The sequence below is a fragment of the Hirundo rustica genome, chromosome 1 (genome assembly GCF_015227805.2).
Source record: "Hirundo rustica isolate bHirRus1 chromosome 1, bHirRus1.pri.v3, whole genome shotgun sequence".
NCBI lineage: Eukaryota > Metazoa > Chordata > Aves > Passeriformes > Hirundinidae > Hirundo > Hirundo rustica.
Window position 1 is genome coordinate 67663779 of NC_053450.1, and position 25722 is coordinate 67689500.

General features: G+C 36.6%; 1 protein-coding gene across 1 annotated transcript in view; it reads right to left on the minus strand.

Moving 5' to 3' along the window:
* Nucleotides 1-248: 248 nt before the first annotated feature.
* The window catches only part of RPRD1A (regulation of nuclear pre-mRNA domain containing 1A), a 44543-nt gene continuing 19069 nt past the window's right edge, over nucleotides 249-25722 (minus strand). The window contains exon 7 of the mRNA XM_040062796.2: nucleotides 249-4866. Coding sequence (XP_039918730.1) covers nucleotides 4717-4866 — 150 coding nt within the window. The 3' untranslated portion in view covers nucleotides 249-4716. The remainder of the gene's footprint in view (nucleotides 4867-25722) is intronic.

Below are 25722 nucleotides of genomic sequence, written 5' to 3' on the forward strand. Positions count from 1 at the left end.
ACTAAATTTGCAGTTCTAGAGATAGGACCTCAGACCCTTTAATGTGCTGCTTCCTCACCAAAAACTCACACAAAATACAGGGAGTAATAAACCTCTAAATTAGTATCAAGCATTTTCTCAGCATCATCACTGAGATGAGATCTTGGCTGACTCCTGAGTACAGGCAGCAGCTTATCTTAAAGCCATTTCCCACCATGAGACTGAGAAGGCAAGCAATGAAAAATAATTTTCAAAGATGTTTTTACAACAATGTTTTATTAAATATGAAAGAGCGTACATACAGGTGTTATTCTGAGGACATAAATTACACAAGGATTACAAGTTTTGTCAGAAAAGCACAATAATGAAACATCTTTACATTTCAAACTTTTCTTGTTAGCTTTTAACAAGTCTATTTCTGTTGCAAACAAGTAATGAGTGCTACTGAACTTTTGCAAATTCCCACAAAAACATCATGCTTAGTAGGATACTTTAACTATTGTAAATATGAAATCAGAATCAGATTCCTAAATAACACGATGGAAGAGATTTACTACTTAAGATAAATGACACACTGAAATAGGAGCTGAGACAAAATTGGTCATTCATTAGAAAAAAAATTCCACTTCAGACACTATGTTTGAGTCTGCTTTCTTTACTTGCAGGAATAATCACGGTGATTAAATGTAATGAGCAGAGCTGGCCTAAATATTTGTAAATGTAACCATCAATTTTTAGATGTGCTGATTTTCACTGATTTTCCCACTGCAAAAAAACCCCACATCCACTGATCTATTTCCTTACATTTCAAAAGGCTCTTCTGCAGAGGGCCAACCTATGTATGATTTCCACGTCCTCCATGGTCATCTGCACTGCTGGCTACTGCATCCTATGTGCTTGTTTAGGGTCATCATGAAAGCACCAGACGGAGTTACCACTGACTTGTGAGAGCAGAACTAGTCTAGAACTAGTGCAAGTCCCAACACAATGGGGTTTTTAAACTTCAGGTAAACAGGATTGTAATGTCATCATAATGAAAGCTCTCAATTTGACACTCGGAAGACTACTCGGATAAAACAGATAATAAGCATGTGGTTTGGGTTGTTCTGCTAGGGATTAACAGAGGTGATTTAATATATTAATACAAACATTAACAGAGTGAATCAGACAAGCTAATATTACTGCAGGCTGTAGTCTAATTTCCAAAAGAAGTCATGAAACATAATTTCTAAGAATGGTAAGTTTTGTAAGTAAGGACTTCACATTTATTTTTAAAACCACAAAAGTGGGGTAGTATTCTTGATATCTTTCAAAACATTCTGCAAGAAACACAGCTTGAGCCTGCACACGGCTAAAATATACAAGCAGTCCCAGTGACCTCCAAGGTAAACATTCTCATATGGCAAAGTGCTACAGGAATCTCTTTGCTTTTTTTCAGAGAATGCTTAATAAAAGTGCAATACAGTGAAGCAAATAATCTAATTATTATGCCTTTATTATCAGATGAAAAATATTCATATATTTTATAATTGTGCCTTTTGTAGGGCAGGCATTCTGGTTTGCCTAGAGCCAGACCACGTTAGAAGAGGCAGGCAGGGTATGCCCACACATTTTCTTTCCCAGGATGGAAACACCCGAAGCAATTCTGTGGTACAATCACACCTACAGATAAAACACTGTGCTGCCCAGTCTCACAGTTATTTCTGTTTTGACAGAGGCTGACATGTGGTCTGCTTTTCCTTCCCACTTAGGCATGTTCTCCCTTTTGCCTCCTCAGCACCCTACCCTTCCCCACCCAGCCTCTTTTCTTCCTGAGATCTCCGAAGTACGTACATTAAGCTTTGGAACCTGAGAATTTGGAGGTATTTTTTGACACTACAGGGCTGCATCTGTACTGTATCATGCTATCTCCTGCTATACTATTACAGTTACAATATAAATCTCCTAACTACTTGATACCTGATGCCTTTCCCATATAAATTAAAAAAAACCCCAGTGTACCATTCAGCCATTACTATATGACACTTGCTCTAAGAGCAACCTTTGCATTTCACAAGTCCTCTTCTCCAAACAAATATTGAGGGATCATTTCCAAAACCCCAGCTATGAAAAACTCCTTGAAGTAAACAATTTCACAGTAAAACAAATAAAAAAAAAATCCAGAAAATAACACTCTCTCAAAATTAAAACTTATATACATCAAGAAGAAGTTGAGTTTTTTTCCACATTTTTTTAGTCAGTTCTACATTACCTGGAGATAAGCAATGTTATCTCTAGGAGTTATGAATAGGAAAAACATATCCAGTGAAATAAGTGTCATGTCTTTTTTAAAAACAAGAGATCAAGAAAAAGCAGTCAACTTTAGTGTTATAACTAATTTCAATTCATGCAGCGAAAGACTGTTTAAGCTTAATTCCCAATGATTCTGAGTATCCAAGATAGAACTTGCAGCGCCGTCTAATAAGCCTTGTCACTGCACTTACAGTCACCTCTGGGCACAAATTAAGTTTTCTATGGATGGAACTCAACCATGAACTCACTATTTATGCTTCTTGTTTTATGATTTGTTTTAGAATTCTTAATGGATTAAGCTGGTTTAATATTTACCACAAATTTGGTGCTACTCTTTAGCAAAACGGAGCTTTAACTGCAACTGCAATGCACATATATGTGTGTAAGAATTTATGTGATGATTTAAATGTACTAGAACAGAAATATTTAAAGCATTAAAACTGTATAAGAATATTTTCTTATCAAGAATCTACACTGAAAATATGTCAGTAAGTATTATTTAATTTTGCATGTTACACTTAAACTAAAGAAACTAAATCCTCTGGATTCAACATTGTGAGCTTTTTTTTTCCTATGGAAGGGAAAATTGCCACTCAAAATTTTGAAATTTCTGGACATCTAGTGAGCTGTGACAACTATTTTGAGCACTCCTATTTGTCAGTCAGAATTTTTTAGGAAACCAGCATTCTACATTGCGTGCTATGGACTGCTATGTCAACAGCTTTTATTTCTATCTTTTCAGTTTTTTTTTCCCTGCTTAACTGAGGTCTAATTCATGGCAACTTCCACGAGAAAAGGTAACTGGACTGAGATGCTTATGTCCAAGTGTATCTACTTTAAAGAGAATGATTATTCTCCATTCACATCCTACAAGTATTGTAGTGATTAGCCCTGTAGAAGCCAGTAACAAGTGGCAGATAACTACCTTGAACAATTTCACTCCAGGACTACTTTGAATTGTTGTGGGTTTTGAAAAGAACGAACAGCTTTCTGTAATAAAATTTGCTTTCATGTGAGGTGTATTAAACTTGTAAACTGTGAACTTAACTGGTACAAAACAATGCCTGACAAGTGCAAAACCATGAACAACTTGCCATCATTAAATACTCCTATGATATATCCAACTCAAAACACTTGCAGCCCAGGTTTTTAAGGCCACTGAAATGCCAAAGGTACAGGTAGGCATTTTTAAGGTCACTCAATGATTACACGGTTCATTCGGATGGATTGAAAAGCTGGAACTTCCTGGCAATGCACTAAATGCCTGTCTGTATCTTTAAGTTTTTAAGTGAACTTAAAAGCTGATGCATAGTATGGAAACTTCACAAATTCAGCTGTTCCAGACAAATACTGCATTTATACCATGCAACAGAGTTTTTTAACTGGGCAGTAGTTTTCTGCTGTTTGACTTATACACAGGCCTGAACAGTCTCCTCCTGTTGTGTGAGAAAAAGGCAATTGAGACTTAGAAATATTTGCAGGAGTGGGTGAAGGTGGGGAGGTGGTAGCCCACGCTGGCCTCCAGGGTTTCTCAGTGGAAGAGGATGTACAGTACAGCTGTATCACCAACTTGTTGTATGTACGGATGGTACATTGTCGAATTTTAATAATGGGCACTTAGCAATTGAGACAGTTTAGAGAATGACCTTTCAATTTAATTAAAGCTGTAAAATGGCTTCACATTTCTGGGATTAACCTTTTTAGATGGAAACAGATGTTCCAGAAAGGGCTTAGATTACAAATGCATGGTCCCTCGATTTAGAAACTAAGCAGCTGTAAAAAGCTATAATTTCAAAACATAATTAAACTGGTCAATTTTATAGTTTCTACATGCTGACTTCTAAATGACACAAAAATACTGAAGCATTTTGAGTCATTTGAAGATCAGCTCAGTGCAATGTGATTAATATTTTCCAATAGAAAATTGGTTGCTAGCATTTATTTCAAAAAACCTCGTATTGTTTTGGGAGTGGGTAATTTAAATGTAACGGACAGTAAGATCATTTTTGACTTTGCATTAAATTGCATCGGCCTTCTTGCAAACATAAGCCTGTGATTTCCACATTTCATTCCCTCACTAGCAACAGAAATGTCTCAAGTTAGAATTATGTTTTGATTATATGTTGATCTACATTAAATACAGGGTACATCAGAAAAATCTTAGCACATTTTTTTACAGGGCACCCAACTAAAATCTTTACAAAAGATAATTATTCATTCTTCCATGTAACAGACACAGATCCCACTTTTATAAATGTACCCTTATGTTCACTCGCCAATAAAATAGTAAACAAATCAACTTTTTAAACCATTTTTTATAAATTATTAAAGTATTTTTACTGACACTCTGCAACAATATACAAAAATAATACTACAAGAGTACCGCTTGGTCTGGCCTACCCCTCATTTCACAGAAAAGCAGAGGTTATGGGAGATGTTTGGGAATCAGTCATCGCTGTAGATGTCTCCGGCAAATGGGAGGTGTACGTGGCTGCCTGTGACATTGGGAAGTCGAGAGAGATCAGGCAGGTTCTGGATGCGTGACCTGAGTTCTTTCCGTACTTGGGACACTCTGGCTAACTTGCGTTTGTACTCCTGTAATGCAGAAGAATTCAATATGAGGTTTTGTTCTATTACCAGCTCTACTGCTTACTGCAAATGTGATTTTACAAACTAAATGTCCCTTCTGCAAGTCAGGTAAACAGCCTTGAACAGATGAGAACCCAGAGATCGGGGTATTCAGGAGGCAGAGGTATCAGCTCTAGCATTTTCCCAGCAACAGACTTCAAAAGCATAGCCATGGGATTATTTTGCTTTGAATTCTAAGAACATAAATGATAAACAAGGAAGACAATCCCAGCTAACACAACCACAGGCTTTTCTCCATGCAACTAGGAGAACAGGATTATTCTTAAAACTAAATTAAGGATAGTTGTTACACACATTCTATCAGTAACAGAGGCTGGAAGGATAAACTTACTGATGTCAAAGAAGTTACTTTCATCTCATACTGCTGAAATAATAAAAACCAACCAAATACCGCCTAACTAGGCCTAATAGGTCCCACCGAGCTGACCAATGATAAGTGTTTTGTATTAACTTTTAAATTAAAAAATATATTTCCTCAGTACGTTTATGGATTTAACCCTAGGTTTTCAGAAGCTTTTTGAATTGGGAACTTAGGATTTCATATTGTGTTGGAATACAGATCAAACCACTCATAATTGATATATTTAATGATCATAAGGAACTTTTCACTTGAAACAACATTATATAAATAAAGTTTAACACTGTAAATCAGTGAAGAATACAGTCAGTGGTCACCTCTTAAGAACAAGAGACATAATGGAGAAGAGTATCAACCTTTATAAAATAAAAAGTTATTCCAAAAATATTAGAAGATTAAAGTATAATTCATAGGAATATTTGAATTTCAAATACTTGGGAACTGTGGAAAGCAGAAGAAATTGACCACTAGCAGACAAAGCAGTGCTTCACGAAAAAATACCACAATTCACAACACATCAAATGCAGACGTTTTGTAGTGTGGCTGCAGGTTTTGCTGCAGCCTGGGAATGGCTGGAAGTAACAACACACAGGTAATCTACAGCTTGGATAATCAGCCCATAGATAATCAAGATCTCATGACTATAACAACTTTTAAATAACAGCGGGGGAAAATTCTACATGATCCTGCAACAGTGACACATATAAACACTTGATTGTTCCAGCAAGTATGAAAACACTGGGTAAATGTTTATGAAAGGTAACAATTGGGCTGTTTCTTTACAAGCTCTAAACATAATTTTAAATGTTAATAATTTGTTAATAATTTTTATTGTTAATAATGTGGAGTAACAAGAAGAACAGTGAAAACACCTTTTGGTAGTAGAACCAAAATGTAGCAAAGAATGTTAGATAACTGGGACATGATCCAGATTTCTGGACAAGGTCCAACACATCAGAAAAGTTTGCAACTACTAAGGGCAGCAGCATGACCTTCTTACCATGGGCAGTAAGAGAACCATGAGATACCTTGAATTCTTAGTGAGAATAGTAATGGGCAGCTAAAAAAAAAAATCTTTACATAGGAGAAAGATAAAGTGTCCCTGAATTAGGATCATCAATGCCTTGGTATCATTTTTATTTCAAATCAAATATTACATGCAGATTCTTACAAAATACTAAACACAGTGAAAATACTACATATGCCCAGTCAGTGGAACTGTAAACACTTGGTAACAGGACACAGGGTAAAGCAGCATTTATTTTAGGATACAGGTGGCCAAAGAAGTCTTGCAACTGTGAGCCCCTTGGTCCTGTGAAAATCATCACTTGCTCACACTTGTCCAAAATGTTCTCTTCAGTCCTGACTTCAGGACATGGCTGTGGAAATAAAGGTCTGTATCCTGACATTGTATCCCTACAGTAATGCCCAAAGGCCACCAAGACTTCACTGTTTCATACCTAATTTTACAGCAGCATCCAAAGGCCTCATCAAGCAGACTCTGTGCAAGACACATAGTCCTTTGGCAGGATGTAAAAGGCCAATCACAGGCATTCTCACTATGCAGTTCAGTCCAGGATGCAGAGAATCCTGACTATTATTCTAGGGAATAGATTTTAATGCCAGAGGACAAGACCAGCTTCAGGTTTCATTGTTTACTAAAACAACCAATTTGGTGCTATACAGAATACTAGTCAACTAGAATCCCTATTTTCAGAAGCAGGATGCCTGGAGATTGATCACTGGGCAACAAAGGTTTTGAGGAAGCTAGGTGATCTGGCCTCCACTGTGGAAGATGTATTGCTGTACAGAAGGGGATGAACAGAACTGTAAGCAGAATCAATACACTCAAGAGGCCTAAAAATCATAAAATATATTAACTATAAAATCCCTCCTGCAGTTAATTCCTGTAAAGAGCTGAATCCTGTCCCAGTTTATTCTCTATCAATGAGGAATGTAAAGCAACAAATCGGTATCCCTTCACAAGCTTAAAGCCTGAAGCTAGGCAAATAGACACAGTCACTTAGCAACAGACTCAGCAGCTATATTCTTGCTAGACTTTACTCCAAAATCTGAAATGTGCCTTATATTAGACTGTCAGTTGTTTGACTCCCTTAAAGTCCCCCTTAGCTGATAATAAATCATTTCCATAACAACACTGCATTTCTGACATCCAGCATTTTCCATATAAATTCTGCCTGGGACTTGTTGCCTAGTGACTATCAGCTTGATCAATACTACTAACAGTAGGTTCCTTTTCCTCACTGAAGAAAATGTTCTCATAAATTCAGTCACCCATATAACAGAGTCATCTTCCTCTCACCAACATTTCTGGCATAATGCACTCAGGGGAGTCAAAATTTGTTCCTTAAGCCTTCTCAGAAATATGAAACTGAGAAAATTTGCTCAAAGTTTTTACTGCAAAACTAGAGTTTAAAAAAAAAAAAAAAAAAAAAAAAAAAAAAAAAAAAAAAGTAAGGTTTTGTAGTTGATTGTATTGTTGATGCAGTCTAAGTCTAAGGTAGAGAATGCAATTTTAATCCAATTTTGGTAATCCAAAACATATGTGAGATCTGAAAATACAGGTTAGATGTTCACAGCAGTCCCCCCCCCCCAAGCAGAAAAATTATTCACCTATCCAGAGCACCTAATTTCCCATTACACTCCTGAAACTATTCAAGAAATCACTGGAAATGTCCAGTTTTTATGACTGCTGAGCAAGTCCAAAATGAGGACTGATTTTCAAGTACAGTGACTCAGCAGTTGAGAGGTATTTTCAAGGCAACTGCTGTTCACAGTTTGGTTCTACTTAAAAACACTTCTGAAAGGTTTACTTGTGTATTTTTAAGGCTGTTACTATGGTCCTAGCTTGACCTAAGTAGTCCTGGACTGCTGGAATACAAGTATTAAGTACTCATTATCAACAACACTCACTGTATGTACAGCCTTTGCTGTTTTATCATAATAGCATGCACATGTACCTACAACCTTTTTCCTCAGTGTGTATGTTAAGAGTGTGATAATGAAAGCAGAGAAGTAGAAACTGGGATATCTAGGTGTTATTTCTAGCACTGTTGCTCCATTAGAAATTCTGGACATTATACAACCAAGTACAATTTAATTCTACTTTTGAGACTTTGAACTGTGGGAATCCTCATGGAGAATTTCAATTTGATTATCACTACACTGATTTTGAGATAAACTTCAAACTACCTGTGTATAAATGAGGCAAGATTTGAGATATTTACTTCAAAGAGTCAAGGACAGGCAGAAGTACGATGCTTTCTTTTGTTACACTGAGCTTAATTTGCATTTCTTCCTACCTATGGAGTACCTTACTCTTGGGATATATGGGCAACATGATGTTTGGAATTAAGTCTCTTCAATTTCTCCAGTGGCTTAAGCTAACACTTCTTTCAGGCAGTATTTGTTTGTACTTCCAATCATAAACGCTAGTTTATGAGGTAATTAGAACTTATTTTGCTCATTAGAGTCCCACTGATTACTACAATATCCATTATTTGACAGTGTAGATGGATATTTTGTGAAAGCAGTGCTAACAACATATGGATTCAGAATCTAGATTAATAGCGATTCTCTATCAAAAAGTATCAGGAAAAAAAGCCAAATAACTTTTGATTAGACATAACAGACATCATAAATAATAAAAATGTGGGCAGGTTAAACAAGCTGTGTACTGCAGAGAATATATTTCCTTCCAAATAAAATAGATCTTTATACAGATGTTCTGCAATAGGAAGGTGGTAGAGATAAAAAACTTAAATGGATATGCTTTCCCTTTATAACATTGATATGACTTCGAACATTCATCTGATCACTGAGGCTATGGAATGCACCAAAATACTGTCTGTAGAACATGTATAGCAAAGCAAGAATAAAAATTTTGCAGGAAAGGGCAGTATTTAATCTGCGCCCTCATTAGCTACAGAAAGGTAAGGTGGAAACAAATACTTCAATACAAAAAAACCCAAAACCCAGACATTTAAAGGTATTGAGGGCATGTGTGTACATCAGCATCGATGGCCTGTAAGTACACAGTATTTAAAACTGAGATCTCTGAGTTTTTAAGTCCATTCCAATCTGCAATTTCAGGTGTGTCACAGAGCACAGGCTTCTCCTGTACTGTGTCGAACAGTGCAGAAGCAACTAGAACTCTTCAAAGGTTCAGATGAAAGAAAATGTCATGTGATAGCCTGATATCTAGGTTCTGATGTTCAGAATCACATTATTTATAAACTCTACCTTGCTAGACTCAACCTCACCCAGTCTGGGTATTTTTCTGCAAGGAAGACTGACAACTAGATTTATAGGACTCAGGAAAGTCTCACTATCACCTTGGAAAACAGATGAGTAGGGTTAAATTTTGCACTCCCTTTAAAAATTTGGCATAGCTCACATTCGTCAGCAGTACAATTAAGAGCTTAACCTATTTACCAGTGTTTAGGATAAATGATAGCCTGAAATAACTAAGAGACTGAACCAACATCCATAAGCTTCACACACAAGGTAGAAGAACTAAGGACAGTTATGACAAACTTAGGAAAAGGACTGACTTGGATAGCCTTCTACTGCACATTGCCTACTTCCTAGAAAATATCCATTGCCTCTTCCTAGAAAAGGTATTTCTGGAAACAAGCTTCAACTTTTTAAATATGTTAATATCTAATTCTTTTGCATTTGGTCTTGCCAGGTTTTGAACTAAGTAAATAGCACTGAAGAAACTGCTTTGTTTATTCCATTTTGTTCTATGCACTGCCCCATGCATTACTTACTGTACACTTTATTTATTCTTTATTTATTCTGTGCATAGATTTGTAGCTTCACCATTACAAAACACAATTTATTCTTCAGAAACCTCTGAGCTGACAGATGAAAATGAAATGCATCCTCTAATTCTGGGTATCCTGGTTTTTTTAGTACTTAAAATTTCCAAGAAATTAACTTCTTCAAAGAAATTTTCTAAGTTGAAGTAGTAGAGACTCTTCAGCTTATCACAAATGAAGCTATGAACTCAGAAGTTTGAAACCTACAAACTAAATTAGTGACCATATGGGGAAAGCTTGATTATGTGTCTTTATCTACCATCAACTGTTATGCTGTGGTACAGAGTGGAATACACTGCAGAACTTCGAATCACAAGTTCCTGTCTGGAATAGTAGCAGATCAAAACAAAGCATTTTATCAAGACATTTCCATTTGAAGTGTGACTATCTGAAATGCAAAGTCTTTCTTAGTAGCCACAAATTATTCTTTCTGTTTCTTGAAAACGCATTTTTTGTCCAGCTCCTTCCAGCCTTAAAGAGCATCTCAAATCTCATTCACTGCAGCCTTGACTCCTGGTCTCCATCTCCATTCCTGGAACATTGCTCCTAGAATCAACTTCTGTCCAGGAATGATGTTCAACGCCTCTCAGACTCTTATCACAGCAGTATTCTGACACAATACAAACACTCGCAACTGTTTTTTTGCCTACCTCTTCCCTTTTCTAGCTTTTCTGATTCTGATCTGAATTTCTCCCTCTCCAATCCTGGTTTCCATTTATCATTCTCTCTATAGTTCTGGTTCCACTTACACCCGTTTCTCCCCAGTCCTACACTCGGCCTGTCCCTGTTCTTCCCCTATATAGTATCTTCATCAGATCTATTACCTCATCAGTTTTTGCTTCCATTGTCTTAGTTCAAACGAATTCCAGTTCATTTCAGTCCTACGCTCTTCTGGCTGGTCACTCCCTTCTCAGCCAGCTGACCTCCTATTCCATTCTTTAGTGTATCATCTAGTCCTGGGTCCCTTCTTAATCTCCATAGCCTCTGGTTCTAAGTTCCATATGAACTTAGATAAGTTTTATGTTCAAACCCACTGGCTCCCATCTCTCCAGTATTTACTCATGGGAGCCATGCACAAGAATCCCATAGAAGAAGTTCTTTGTTCTCACATCACAGAGAGAAAGTGGCCAAGCAGCACGTGGCCAGCCTAGAGAACTGTACATGGCTGCAATTGAAGAAATATTCTTTAGCCCAAGCTGGGAAGCTCTCTGGTAGAGATCTTCACAGAAGTTACCAATGTTGTAAGTAATCTCTGATGAGCATATTAAAAGTAAGATTTTTTTTTTTTCCCAAAGGCTTGTAAATTCATTTAATTTAGGTTCATTTACATTAGTGTATCAAAATGCACATCCCCTCAGAAAAAAAAAGGATTTCCCCATTTCATAACAATTTGAGAAAAAACATAAATTAGTTAATCTCAAAGCTATTTTTTAAGATTATTTTATTATAAACTTGTCTTTAGCCTTTCTGTTGAAGACTGTGTTGCCAAGAAGTTGCTCAGTGTTTGGAAAAGTAGAAGAAAGCAAAAACAAGATTTGCAAGCCTTCAGGGAGGTGGTGGAATCACCACCCCTGAAGTTGTTCAAGAGGCACCTGGATCTGGTGGTGGGTGATGTCGTTTAGGGGTTACAGTGGTAATGCTGGGTGGACAGTTGGGCTGAATTGGCTTGAAGGTCTCTTGCAATCTTGATGATTCAATGAGTGAACTTAATGAGCAGACTGGCTTAGTTTGTATTTATCTCCCATCAATCATAAAAGGCCTAGGGCGATGAATATTATATTTATAAAATAAATTACTATATAAAGACATTGATTTAATTAGAAAATCTCAATGGGACTATGATTTAATTTAAAGCACTCCAGGATGGCAGATATGAGCACTAGCTGAAATGAAAGATGCCTGCCTGAGGTTACAGGTTACACTTGGTCTACTTGTGTTTTATTATCTGATATAGCATTTATTTAGCCATTATAATAAACTCAAAGCTATATACTTCTACGAGATGCTTAAATTACACTGAATTCTTGTGTTTCAAAGACTGGCTGACAGAATGAAGCTTTGGAGAACTTTTGATGATAAGTAATCAAGTACTTTAGAACAATTCTGAGCAATTTTGCTCAAATACTCAAGTTGCTACTCTGCATAGGCACACAAGGGATAAAGCAGAACAGTTTTGAAAAGAAAATAATAAAAAAAAAAAAATGGCTGGAGGCTTACAGATAGTTTCTTGAAGTTTCACCTATACACATAAGACCTACATAAAATCTAAATTAAAAGGTAGCAGTGTTTAATTTTAGAAAAATTTAAAATAAGTGAAGAATTTTGATGGTCTATTAGAAAAGCATGCCTTTAGCAAAGCATTTAAGAACAGTTGTGTAAAATCTTCAGGCTCAAATATTTACTGTATCTAACAGATGAACTGTAAAAATTCAGACGTGTCAGACGCACATTCCTCAGTTCATGCATCCCTTGCCTGTAGGTAATTACAACAATCTCAATTCCGACTTCAGATTTCACACGTGCAGCTCTCTCAATCTAATGCTTCAAGTGTTGAACGACAAAAACGTGGACTGTGTAGTTCATTAATTAGCAGACACATATGGACATCCTAAAGTATGGAACTGCTGTAAAGCTAAGACTACAAGTACTTATTTTGTAGATGAAAGTAAATCTGAGAATGACAGTTAACACTGCAGGTCACTAGGTAGGAATTTATCTATTGCTAGCCAGGTTACAACTCTCTCAGATCTTTGTCAGACAGATTTACGTAATGTAGAAGCATAAAACCTAGTTTTATTGTAGCAAGGCTAAGCACTAATAGAAGTCTAATCCAAGCAGAAAACTTAAAGCAGGGGTTACCTGCATATATAGTCTGTTACAGCTACAGTATAGAACCACTCAGTGTTAACCTGTAGTCAAGAAAGAAAATGAGAAAGCATTCTAGTGACCTGATACTGGGTATTGGCTTTATTTAGGGCGAAATAAATAAAATCTGTGCAGAAACAGGACTCCAAATTTCTGCTACAGGTGAGCCCACACCGGTGACCTTGTTCATTTAAATAATCTATCAGTGTAGGGTCTATCTGCGCAAAACTGGTCTTGGAAGAACTTCTTCAAAATGTCCAACTACTTTTTTCTTAAAAATGATTCATGACTGTCTTTTCCAAGTTCATAAATTATTCCTACGCAACCCAAACAAAGAGCTGTGAAAGACAGCCACCTTAAATTCCAAAACAGTCTTACTTGAACAGCATGTGATTTTTGAAGAATTTTAAAGCATAGTTCTCAAAAGAAGTCAAGAAATGCCATGGGCCATCCAATACGTGTATATTCTAATTAATTTTATCAGCTAGACAGTTTCATATTACACTTGTCAACTCATTCTCACAGCTTCATTAAGTAGGTTGAACCATCCATTTTAGATACATGAATTCTCAAGAGGAGCATTAAGTTACAGCTCAAAGATAAGCATTCCCAAGCCTGATTTGCTTAATGGCAGATGAATATGCTCAGTGTCAACTGGTAACTGTAACTATAGTTTATATGAATAATGAGAGTGATTCTGTAGGACAAATTGTTTATATGCTGCATGGTGATTTTTGTGTTTTTCTCTCATTTTGTGTGAAATCGATATTTCAGATGCTGTGTTCAGTAACGGGATGGGAGCATAAGAAATGTAAAGCTGGAAAGGAGAACTACACAGCAGCAGTAGATATTCCGATTTACTTGCCCCTCATACATCCTGTGGGATTATCTCCAGTGAAAACTCTACTATGCATGAAGCAAGCAAACAATTGCATCTCTTCCATGACCAACAAGAATCATAATCTAAATTTTAAAAAAATGCACATAGATCAAGTTCTACCACTTAAAAAAAATAGAAAAAAGGGATTTTAAATAAAGTGCTTGCCCTCAAGCTTCAGTATTAAAATATTATGACTAGAAAAATCTTAGCAAAGTGATACCAACACCGAGTACAGAACAATTCCAAGAAAGATTCACAATTAAAAAGTCCCTTATCAATCAACCAATTTCAGGCAGTAGATTTGGCACACACACATTTTTTACATTATTTACCCAATTCCAAATTGCTCAAATAGCTGGTTTTATTTTATAATAAAAAAGGCGTTAAAAGAGGTTGTCAGGGAAGAACTTATGAGCAACCAGAGGAAAAAAGAAGTCTAGAGAGAGAGCAGAACACAGAACAAGTAAACAACATTAAAAAGAACAAGAGATTTAGAGTGTTTTTTTGCAACTCTCCTTTCCCATTATGAACTATATTGGTCCCAAAAGCCTACTGATTGCAATAACCCGACTAAATGCACATCTTTGTGTGATCTACTGATAAAAAACAAGTATTAGAAGTTAGCAATCAGAGAATTATAGACTATGGTGAGTTGGGAGGGCCCCACAGGGATCACTGAGTCCAGCTCCTGCCCCTGCCCAGGATCATCCACAAGAGTCACACCACTGTGCCTGAGAGCATTGCCCAAACACTTCTTGAACCTGTCAAGCTTAGTGCTACGACATCATTTCAGTCTAAAATGTCTTAGCTTTTTAAAACACCTTTCATCCATTCAAGCCACCTATAGTTCACGAAAATAATATTTAAAATAATTATCCTGTTTTTTTATAGAATTCTAGGAGTATCTGTGGAGTTTTCCATTTTGTATGTCTGTATTCCTATCCTATCCTATTCATTTGTGGATGAAATGATCTTCGAATATCAGGTCATGAGGCAAACATACTAAGTAAAATGTTGTTGCAGTAATTTACTACTAAGATACTTGCAAACAAAATCATGAGTAATTCAGTAGAGTTGTTACTGGGGGAAAAAGGCAAATGATGCAAGAAATTCCTTAGTTCTTCATGTTTACAGAGTGTCAAAAGAAATAGAATTATACAAAGTAGTAAATCACTTAGAGTCCCTTTTTCGGCATGTGCTTCTTGCATGTCAGAATGCAAGTCACTTCGGTATATTTTCATCAAGTTCATTACCCTGGGTTTCTTATATGATAGACACTCCAATCTTCTCTCTTATTCACACTAAATCTGCTCTCACAAACTTGATACTGCTTTAAATTTGCACCAAGGCTTCTAGAGAAAAACCTCAGGCTCTGCTTCCAGTTGTACAGCCTAAAATAAGGACTTTGTATCACCTCTCTTTTAAAAAGTTGGTTTTCCTGACAATGTCTTAGAAAAGCAGGGGTTTAGCAGATTTGCTGTTCAAATTGCAAATGACATCTATCTCATTTCACTGGTGAGCTGCTTCAAATTCCCTCGGAAAACAAGACCTCAGAAAACAAGAAGTCTTGCTGCAAAAAAGGGCTTAGCACAATGGCAAACTGAATTCAAGACAAATCCAGTATACGTGGCTAGTAGAGCAATTTAAAAACTTTTCTTTTTTAAATTGTCTATCCCTACTTGCTTTTAAGACCTTTAAGGCTGGTCTCTCCATAGACTCATGTTTCCAGATCTTTTGTAAATGTGAAGTTTGAAAGAAAAATAAAAATGAAGTATACCCAGCACCTGATGACAAGGGAAACAAAACCAGCTGAAGTTCAGGCAAGAGCTGGACTGACTGGCTGGCATAGCAAAACCCGCCTGTCAGGACCTGTTTAAGATTTCTGGTGTGCTGGACATGATCTGTGGCAGGTTAGAGTGTTTATGAAGAACTACACAAATGCCATCTGTGTATATATTTCCAACCTGCCATGAGGTAGAGGGATTGAGTATCAGGCCCGGCTGTGGCACTTTTCTGTCACTCTGCAGTGCAACGTCATGGAAAATGGCAACATTTCTCCATGTAGGGTGGGAAACATGACAAAATTATTTACTATTTGGCCATGACTTAAAATAAAATGTAAAGATTTGCACAGAAACTTAAGATACCATCTTAAAGAGTTACCATACAAGTCACTATGCATTTCAAAGTTTTAATTTTTTTTTTTAAGGGCTTGCCTTGTAAAGTAAAAGGTAATTTCTCAACTGACACCTCTCAAACCCAGGCTAGCCAGGCACCACAGGCTGAAGGGCTCAACAGCCCAAATGAGTCCCTCAGTGACTCCCATACATCACAAGCTGGTCTTTGATGGTGCAACAGCATAGCAGGAGGAGCAAGTACCTGCAGATGGAGCAGAAAAGACACATTTGTCCCTCACTTCCACAGCTAAAAAAACCAAAACCCAAAATCATCTTTTTGCTGCTGTTCAGGGAAAGTGACTTGCTCACAGCTACCTTATCAAGAAGAGTCAAGACCACGGGAAAACAGAAAAAAACCCCTTCTCCTGACATTAATTCATGTGTAGGCAGAAAGCTGCAACTGTGTAGGGCATATTTCACGTTTCCAAATGAACTGAAGTTTGGAGGAGAAAGTTCATTGTGTAACATGGCAAAAGCTGTCTGACATTACATAAAAGCATGCTAGGTACCCCAGTGTTGGAAGAAAAAACACTGTTAATCAGACACGCACCATGAAAAGAGTGAGCAACATGCTTTAACAAGTACGTCTATATGCAGCACGTCTCCTGAGGAAGTTACTTCAGTGAGACTCTGGACCTCGCAGCATTGTCAGAACTGCACAGTATTCCTCCCTCCCACTGCAGCACTGAGCCTGCCTGCTGACCCTCACAACAATTTGTCTGTGCATGTATGTTTTCTACCGGTAGCTTTGTTTTTACTGAAGCTCTACTGAAATTCAGTATTTTCCAGCAACCTACTCCTACTGAAACTTGGGCACTGGCTCACATGCAGAAAATAAATAGGCTCTAAATCTTATATCACATAATATATTTATGACTTCTAAAATTAGAAAATATATATTTAAATGGTAAGCCTTTATCAATTACATTGAAAGATGCAAATCCGGAGTTTGTACTCACCATTTTATAACTGAAGATTATAAAACCTACATTATGAACATCAATCTTTCTTACTTTTGGTATTTTAAGAGTAGCTCCTGTAAACTCTGTTGCTCTTTTAGTTATATCTCTCTCTCTATATATATATATATAGATACAGATATATAGCTATAGATATATCTATATATCCTAACTGGATGTTAGCGCATTCAGACTCCAGGAGACAATGAATACTTTCAGGTAAATCCAAACCTGAAGTTCAAGTGACCAAGATTATTCTACAGCCCACATACGGATTTACCCTCAGAAGCCTAAGAATTACTGCTTACTATTTAACAGAAACACAAGGTTGAAACCTACAGCTGCCATTGAGCATGTACAATTTTTCTGATCATGCTGCATGAGAACATTAATTTTCCACTGATTACAGTAGCTGCTGTTGAGCATGGCTTCAAGGATTTGGGGCTAGGATATTTGCTGAGTTGTATATGTACACACAGAGTGCAGAGGACACTAATGGAATAAGTGAGATCATCCTAGTCAGCAGTGACAGGAATCTTCCCTATCTTAAATGGGTACAGTTGGAAAAAAAAAAAAAAAGCTAATAATAATTTCGTGGTTTACATATGGATCAACACAAACATTTTCAACTGTCTTAAAAGCAGTTGCATGATCCAATATAAATAATGCTGATTAGCCAAATAATAAAGCAGCATCTTTCTGGGACTCAAGAACTAAGCACAAAGCATAACAACTCTACTGGAGAGTGGGTTGGGGGAAAAAAAGGAAGATCTTGGTGTTCCAAAAGACTGGATTCTTCTCTTTACGTAAAGCAGAAGACACTAATCAGCCACAAGGTAAAAAAGTTTCAAGGTGCTCTCTTCTAGAAATGCTGAGTGAAATGAGTGCCCATTACATTTTCAATGACATCAGGATGACCTCCCCTTACAAGCACTGCAGCAAGGGAATGCATTAACAATCCATATAAATTACAGGTGAGAAGATAGCCAGCAAACCAAAGGAGTGCTGTTTTAAACACTACTGTCTAGAGGATAGCCTAGTCATGTTAAATTTCTTGCTGCTGTGTTCTAAGACAGCACAACTGTACAAGAAGAAATCCAGAAAACCAGGAATTACTAGTTCTTAAGAAGAATGTGTTGTCTGAAAAAGTTCAGACAAGTTCTCAATACCAAACCTTTGTGTAGTGACTGTACTTTCTTCTTCTGGGTTTGCACCTGGACTACTGCTTTATTCCACAATCTTTCAGCCTGAGGGTAAAACATCTTTGAGATAACACTGCTTGAGCAAGAATGTTTAATTTCTTCCACAGGAGAATAATTTAAGAATAATTTAATACTTAAGAGTATTATAAATAGGGACTTTCCATTCCTACATTTTCAGATAATCTAAGCACAGTAGCTGCGTTAGCACCATGAAAGCAAACAGGTACACACAGACAGGATTTAATTCTCTCTACAGAAATTGCATCTAATACTATCCTATGCCAAATGACACGTTTCTCTACTGGAAATGGCATTGTATTCACTACACGACCTGTGACAGCAAACATAATAAATGTCTGGCTTTTGAGACGTCATGCTAAATGGTTTTCTTTAAACAGTCAGTGTATAAAATACTAATTACAGTGGTACAGCTCCTAGATTTAAATCATGTAAAACTAAAGACTGTTTAATGCACCACCATTTTAAAAAAAACAGCAGCAACAAAATTTGCCACAATAGAAGTTGTGAGTTGTGTCAGTGGAAGACAGAAAATGAGGAAAGAGGAAACCATGATCTATCTACTGGCACTCATCCAGCATCTCTCACACTGGTCATTTTGGCATCATAGATGTGTAAGACAAACAGATACGTCTGGAAGCTATGTGCTGAGTATCATTTTAACAAAACCCCTGATTTCCCCTGGATGACAATGTTCCAAAATAAAGTTGATGACGGCACAGCTCGACAAATTTATCTATCAAATATGCTGGCCTTATGAGCTACAGCTATCGCCTTTTGTCCATGGTTCACTACAGCTGAAGGAAGTCAATTATCTCCACCAGAAAAGAGGTGACTCAGTATAAGAAATTTTATGTTTCTAAAATACATCAAGAATTTAAACTTGGCTTCACCTTAATACTCTGAAATCTTGGGCAATGAAGAGCTCCAGCTTTCGCTGTTGAGTCTGGATGTGTAGGACAGCAAAGACAAGGTGGAATGCAAAGAAAAAAGAGATTCTCTATGAATGCAATGTTCTCAGTGGTCTCTGGTTTGGTGATCATGCTTTGAGGAGAATGCAGAATAAATTACAGTGCCCAAAAGAAGAAATAAAGCAATGGGTCATTAAAATTAGCAAATACGGATGTGATGCAGATATGATTTAATATCTACTGCCTTTTGCAGAATCATTCCTCCTACTCTGGTAGCTACTAGCAACCTAGAAATAAATTCCATCAAAACTCTGTGTGTTTGAAACAATGCCAAGTGTCATACTTGGGGGAGCTGCACCATCTGCTGTCTCCTGCCTTCTAAATTCTTCAGGATCAAAGGACTCACATTTACTGAGAATATGACAGTTCTGAGGCTTGTCTTTAAAGAAGTTAGAAGGAGCTCGTGTTCCACCTAAAATCTGAGAACTGTTTAAAGGCATAAATAACTGTGGTAAAAAACAAGCAATGGTGTTCCTCTACCTCCTTTGCTGTCCAATGAAGTATTTGGGCTGGAGTAACCTGAAACTTTGATACTGACTGAAGAAAAACTAAGGAATAAACACATATTTAGGAATGAAAAGTGGTCATGACAACCTAACATTTGAGGAAATAGAGCCCAATAAGGATCTACTTAACCTATAGGACCAGAGTCAGATGTAAATCTTGATTCTCCAGGCCTCTTCACATATTATTGCTACTTTTGACATGTATAAGTTCTATTTTCAGAACTGACCTTAAAATAAAGGTCTTTTGAAGGTCAGAACTCAAAGCTCAATGCTTATCTCCAGCTTTCAGTTCTGTTCTTCAAATCTGTCTCTCTGTCCTTTAATGCATTAAGTAGCCACTACACATCTTCTACTCTAAATTCTGCTTTCAGCCAAGCTTTAAAATTGTTGCATGTGCTGACTACAAAACCTGTTCTCCACACCTTTACAGAGCAACATAAAAAATCTGGTTTGGATTCATAAGGAGGAAGAAAAAAACTCAAAACACCAAAATACAAATGTCTAACTTTTGGGAAGATCAAAAGTTAAATTTTACAGTGATTTTTTATCTATTTATTAACATCAGCCTACACTTAAATCTGAGGCCCACAAAATAGTTTAAAATACTTCAGGATTTGAGCTGGATCACAAAAAACTGATTTATATCCCAGCCCTTTGGTGCACAGCTACAGTAATGTCTACAATTATTTTAGAAAGCATGTGGCATTTATCCTTACTTCTCAGCTTCCACTCTCACCCCCATTTAAAAAGTGTGTGTATATGGAAACCAAACTCACCTATGGAGAGAGAGTATCTCTTTTGCACTGAGAAACAAACCTGATTCAGGGAGAGAAGGCCTGGGCCAGATAATGTTCTTAACAGTACTTTATCTCATCAGAATCCTTACTTTCTCCACTAACCAAAATGTAACAGGCTTGTCTCTGCCTAAAACTTCACGATATATTCCTGTCCTACCTATGGCCCTCAAAAATACCATCCTCACTGCACTGACTTAAAAGTGCATCTTTTTCAGTTTGGTAGTGCAGAATTGCGGAAGAAGAAGTAACCAAAATTCCTTTTCAACACTAACAAAATGTTTCAAATGTTTTCATTTAAATATGTACCATCTCACTTCAAATTCTGAACATCTTATTCAATTTCAAAAAGTTGTAACAGCAGATTTTTTCTTTTTTTTTGTTGTGATGGAGGGGTGTACCCTATTGGATAATAGAGTTATTATCATCCTAGTGTGCATAAGGTTGGGGAGTTATTATAATCAATTTTAATTCATAATGTATTTCTAAATTACCAACCCAGTCAGAATATAAGAACATGTGGTGATGCCAGTTTCACAGATGAAGAAAATTAAATAAAGATGCTTTTGTGGAAAAAAAAGAATTTAATTCTGAATTAGGCAAGAAAATAAAACGGCTGCTGGTATTTGAAAGAACACCTCAAATAGTAGCTCCTTAGTGTACTTACTTTCAGAGAAACATTGTTTCAATGTTATTATTACAGACAACTATTTTACACCCACAGTAGCGCAAAACGGTCCAACTTCATCCCAGTTAGTCCAGTTCTTCATCCCACAGTAGCTCCCAGACAGTGTTCCCTCCAACTCTCCCTTTTCCACCTCAATATTCCTTAACATCTTCTACATCACCTAACTATTGTTGTGGCAAAGAGTAGTGGAAATTATGGCTGGTTCCATGCTCCATAGGCTGACTAGGACAGACTGAGGGGAGAAGAACTACTGAAGCTTCCTCTGGGCCTCTCTTCTCTTTACGTATTCACAAAAGTAATTTTATCGAAGTTTTAATAGGTCAATTAGGATTGTTTCCCTGCCTAAGGAAAGAACTGATATGACTGGCAGCATAACTGCAACTCTCTCCCAGGAAATTGGACAGTACCTGCAAACCTTATGTAACAGTATTCATTCTCTTCTCTTCTGCCAATCACTGCCAGCAATGACTGAGAAATATTACAAAACTGTTTTGCCCTAATAAAGTCAACTTTATGCACTTTTTATGTCAGAGATACATCTTCATACTATATAAATAAAATGAAATTCCAAGACAACACAGAGTTCATTTACAGGATTTATACATTATCCTGAGTTGTCTTCCTGCATTCTGCTTCACTTTATTTCCCTCAATTTTAGTCCACAGCATTTCAAACTTTGGCAGTGGAAAAACTTTACCAACTACATATTAGACTAATACAATATTCTTTACTTTTGGCAGAACTGAAAAATATCACAACTGCTTGAACTGAATGCATAAGTAAATGTACTCTGGCTATTCCTTCAGTTTAGAATAAAGTTTTAAGGCAAGTGTAAGAAGCACTTTACACACTTATTAGGTGATGATAACTTCCATTTCTTCCAGGCTAAGAAACACTCTCAGCAAGCACAACAGCTGCCGAATACATTGTTTCCTCACTGCTGCTAAAACAGCATCAACTGCTCTTACATCATACCCCCAGAATTACTACTGAGACAGCTCCAAAGGACAAAGAGAATGATGTGTTTCAACATTGTCCTCAGCCTCAACTCACACTTTCCAAGTTGTTCTCCCCATGCTGCAGACACATGTACCATACCCCAGTCAGTGAGAGAAATCCAGGTATGAAGAAAATAACTCAGCTTAATAAATTTTGAAATAAGGTGCCAGGCAAAAAAAGAAAAAGAACCAAACCAAAAGAAAACAAACAACCCCCCCCATCCCCCCCAAATACAAACAAAAAAGCCCCAATGATGACAACAACAACAAAACAATGGGCATGTGTCTAAATGTATACATGATCTTAAAATCTCAGCTTCTAATCAGTGCAAGAATAAACACATTTGCCAGTAGCTGTACCATTGTGTGAAAGTTCTGGAATCCTCCTCCTCCCATTCCCTCCCCCCCTCTTTTGATTCACACCTCATCATGTGGTTCAGCATGGAGGCAAGCCTTCCAGACTGGATCCTCTAGGAAAAAAGGCTATCATTAACCTTACATTTTTCAGAATTTTCAGAATCAGGCCAGTATTACCTAAACTACAGTCACTACAAGCTGAAAGAAAACATCACCCGAAGTTCAGTGTTTCATCAACGAGCTTTAACAGTAGGATACAGTTTTTAAGAACTGCATTTTTCAGCACAGACCAGCTAAAAATTATGTTACCTTAGAGTTTTCATCTTTTCTCACAAGAGGCATTTGACCCACTGCACCATGAAGTGGCCTACTATTCTCTAACCTTTTTAGGAGTAAGGATTAGCTGGTTTTATTTTAAAAGTCTGGATATTTTGAAGTAAGTTCCCCAGGTTCACTATATGAATTAATTAGTGTAACTGTAGTGGTTTTGATTGTAAAATTAGGTTACACTGTGAATCCGACTGAAGAGTATTTCTGCATTCTACATTTATCCTTAGCTGAAGAGATGGATGTTGTCTCCAACAACCACAATAAACCCTGTGACTAGTTTAGTAGCATCCTTACAGAAGGCCATTATGAATTTAAACTAGGAAAACAGAATGGCTTTGGTTCCTGATTAGAGCAATTCAATCACTAACATCTTCATTTTGATTCACAAGTCCAGAATTCTAACAAAATTACTAAAACTAAAAATTACTCTAATCTGTCATGAAAGATTCATATCTTCTTGAATGTTCTTCTTATTTCCAGTGATATTTGACCCATAACTGATGGGCTTAGTAGTAGACAAATTTAAATTAAAGTTCTGGACTTAAAGAAAACAAAACCCCAATATGAAACAACAAAAAACCCAACCAGCCACAGACATGGAAAACCGAACTGTTCTTACACAGTACAAAATGTCAATTCAAAACCAGGAATATTTCATTCCTACTAATGCTTTTTAAAATGCAAACAGGTTTTTGTCATAAAGATGGTACCTATGCTTATGAATCACTTTGTGCAAATTAACATTTCTTAATTTCCCCTATGCTGACATTAAATACAACATAAAAGGTCATACATTATTTCATTAACATGCTCTGACAACATTTGCCACCTAAGACCACTACATAAGATGATTAATTATTTTCTTATGTATATGTGAGAACAGGGATAAATATGAGCACTCTGCCCAAGATCTACAGGAACTGGATGCATATTTTCTTTAAATGCCATCTCATAGCTAATTGCTGTCCATTGAAGACTGTTTCCTTGCTGTGTACATTCAAGTTCTCCAAAAGGTAGCAGCTCTGTTCACAACAGCAAGAGTGCCACTACGTTCTACATCGGATTTTACACAAATTTCTTCTTCTATTAACACTGGAGTGGTTTTGAGTGAAAACATCAGAGGTCTGCCATAGAATAAATTGTTTTGTTGTTGCTTCAGCAAGGCTGAGAGAAAAAGCAGGATGATGCTCTAGCCATTTCTCTTCTTTCTTCTGTTAGATTTCTACAAGCAGTTCTCATCAGCCCTTCTAATCAACCAGGCAAACCATTATCAAAAATGAAGCAAAAGAATGTAACTACTGTTATGGGTCATAGTAAAGTGTAAATTCAGTATGCTGCTTCTTTTTAACTTCATACAGAAGTTTGTTAGACAAAAAAAACCCAACAAAAAAACCCCAAACCAACAAACAAAAAAACCCCCAAAACAATCAAACAAACAAACAAACAAACCCCAAACCCCAAAACCTTATTATAAATAAAGTTTCTAGATATTAGTGATAACAGAAAAATTAAAATAAAAAATTTAAAGTTGTAAAATAACTTTTGGGTATCAGCCTAACACCACAGGCTTTAATGTGGACGCTATTTACAGAGAATTCTAAGGAGCACAGCTTTTGAGTCAACTGCAATTATCTTCAAATTCACAAGGGCTTTTCCTATTAAATGAAATGACCAAAAGACACTAGCTAAAGCAACACATTTTGATTCAGTTTTTTTACACAAGTAATTTCAAATTGTGGAGCAGAGCTTTCCAACACCCTCCCTTCCCTCTCCCTTTCCATCAATAACAATAAGCATTTTTCGAAACTAGATTACGAAATGTTTCCTTAGTAACTCCCACACAGAATAACTAATATTTAGTCTGCCTAGAATGACTACCTACCATTCAGTATGGTATTATGTTCCTATTTAGAGTTTATAGCTGCTTCAATAAAATTCCAAAAGCTGTTAATTGTGGGAGGGATACAAACAGGGTGTACAGTTCTGCTGACTTTGTATTCAAAATATAGATTAAAAAAAAAAAAAAATCCTTCCATTTAGTAAGTCCACTGACACAAACATCAGATTTTTAACAAAACAAAAAACAAAAACAAACAAACAAAAAAACCAAACAAAAAAATAAACAGTATTACTGTTGGAAGTTAAGGCTTGCAAAAAAGGTAGTTTGAACTTGAAAAACTTCACTGCTATTACCAACGTAAACAAGCACTACAGTATCAGTATTTCCTACATCAATTTCTTATATCCAGGTTTTATTTTTATTCCAGCAAACTCCTGATCAAAGCAAAGGAAATATTTACTACAGAATGCACTACAGGAAAGTCACTTGCTAACCTACAGCTATCCTTCAAAAAACTTAAGTTCAAGAACTGATTATTCCCTTTACAATTTCCCATCATCTCAGATGTTTGCACGAGGTTTTACATACCTGCAAAACTTGTTCTTCTGAGGATGACACAAATATATCCATTCATTTTGGTTAACAGGATGAAGTTTTTGGCTGGCAATAGCTAGGAGCATCCTGGCTAGAAGTCTCACAAACAGCAAATCCTACCTAGGCAAGTCCATTATCCTCTCTCACTATTTTTATGAGGAATTCAAAATGCACCTCAAGGGTATTAAAGTACCTGGCATCTTGTGGTATCTCACACATATATATCTTTTTTTCCCCCTTTCAATAAAAACTAACTGGTATGTTGCAGAGTGAAAGCTAAAAAAACTCACCCTTCACAAATAATAAGAATGAAATGGATTAAAAAAATCTAACAGCTGTAACATTTTTATGACCTTGCTCCAAAACCAGAGTATCTTGAATGACAATCAATGCTTTAAAATGTGATGAACTGAAGCAAAAG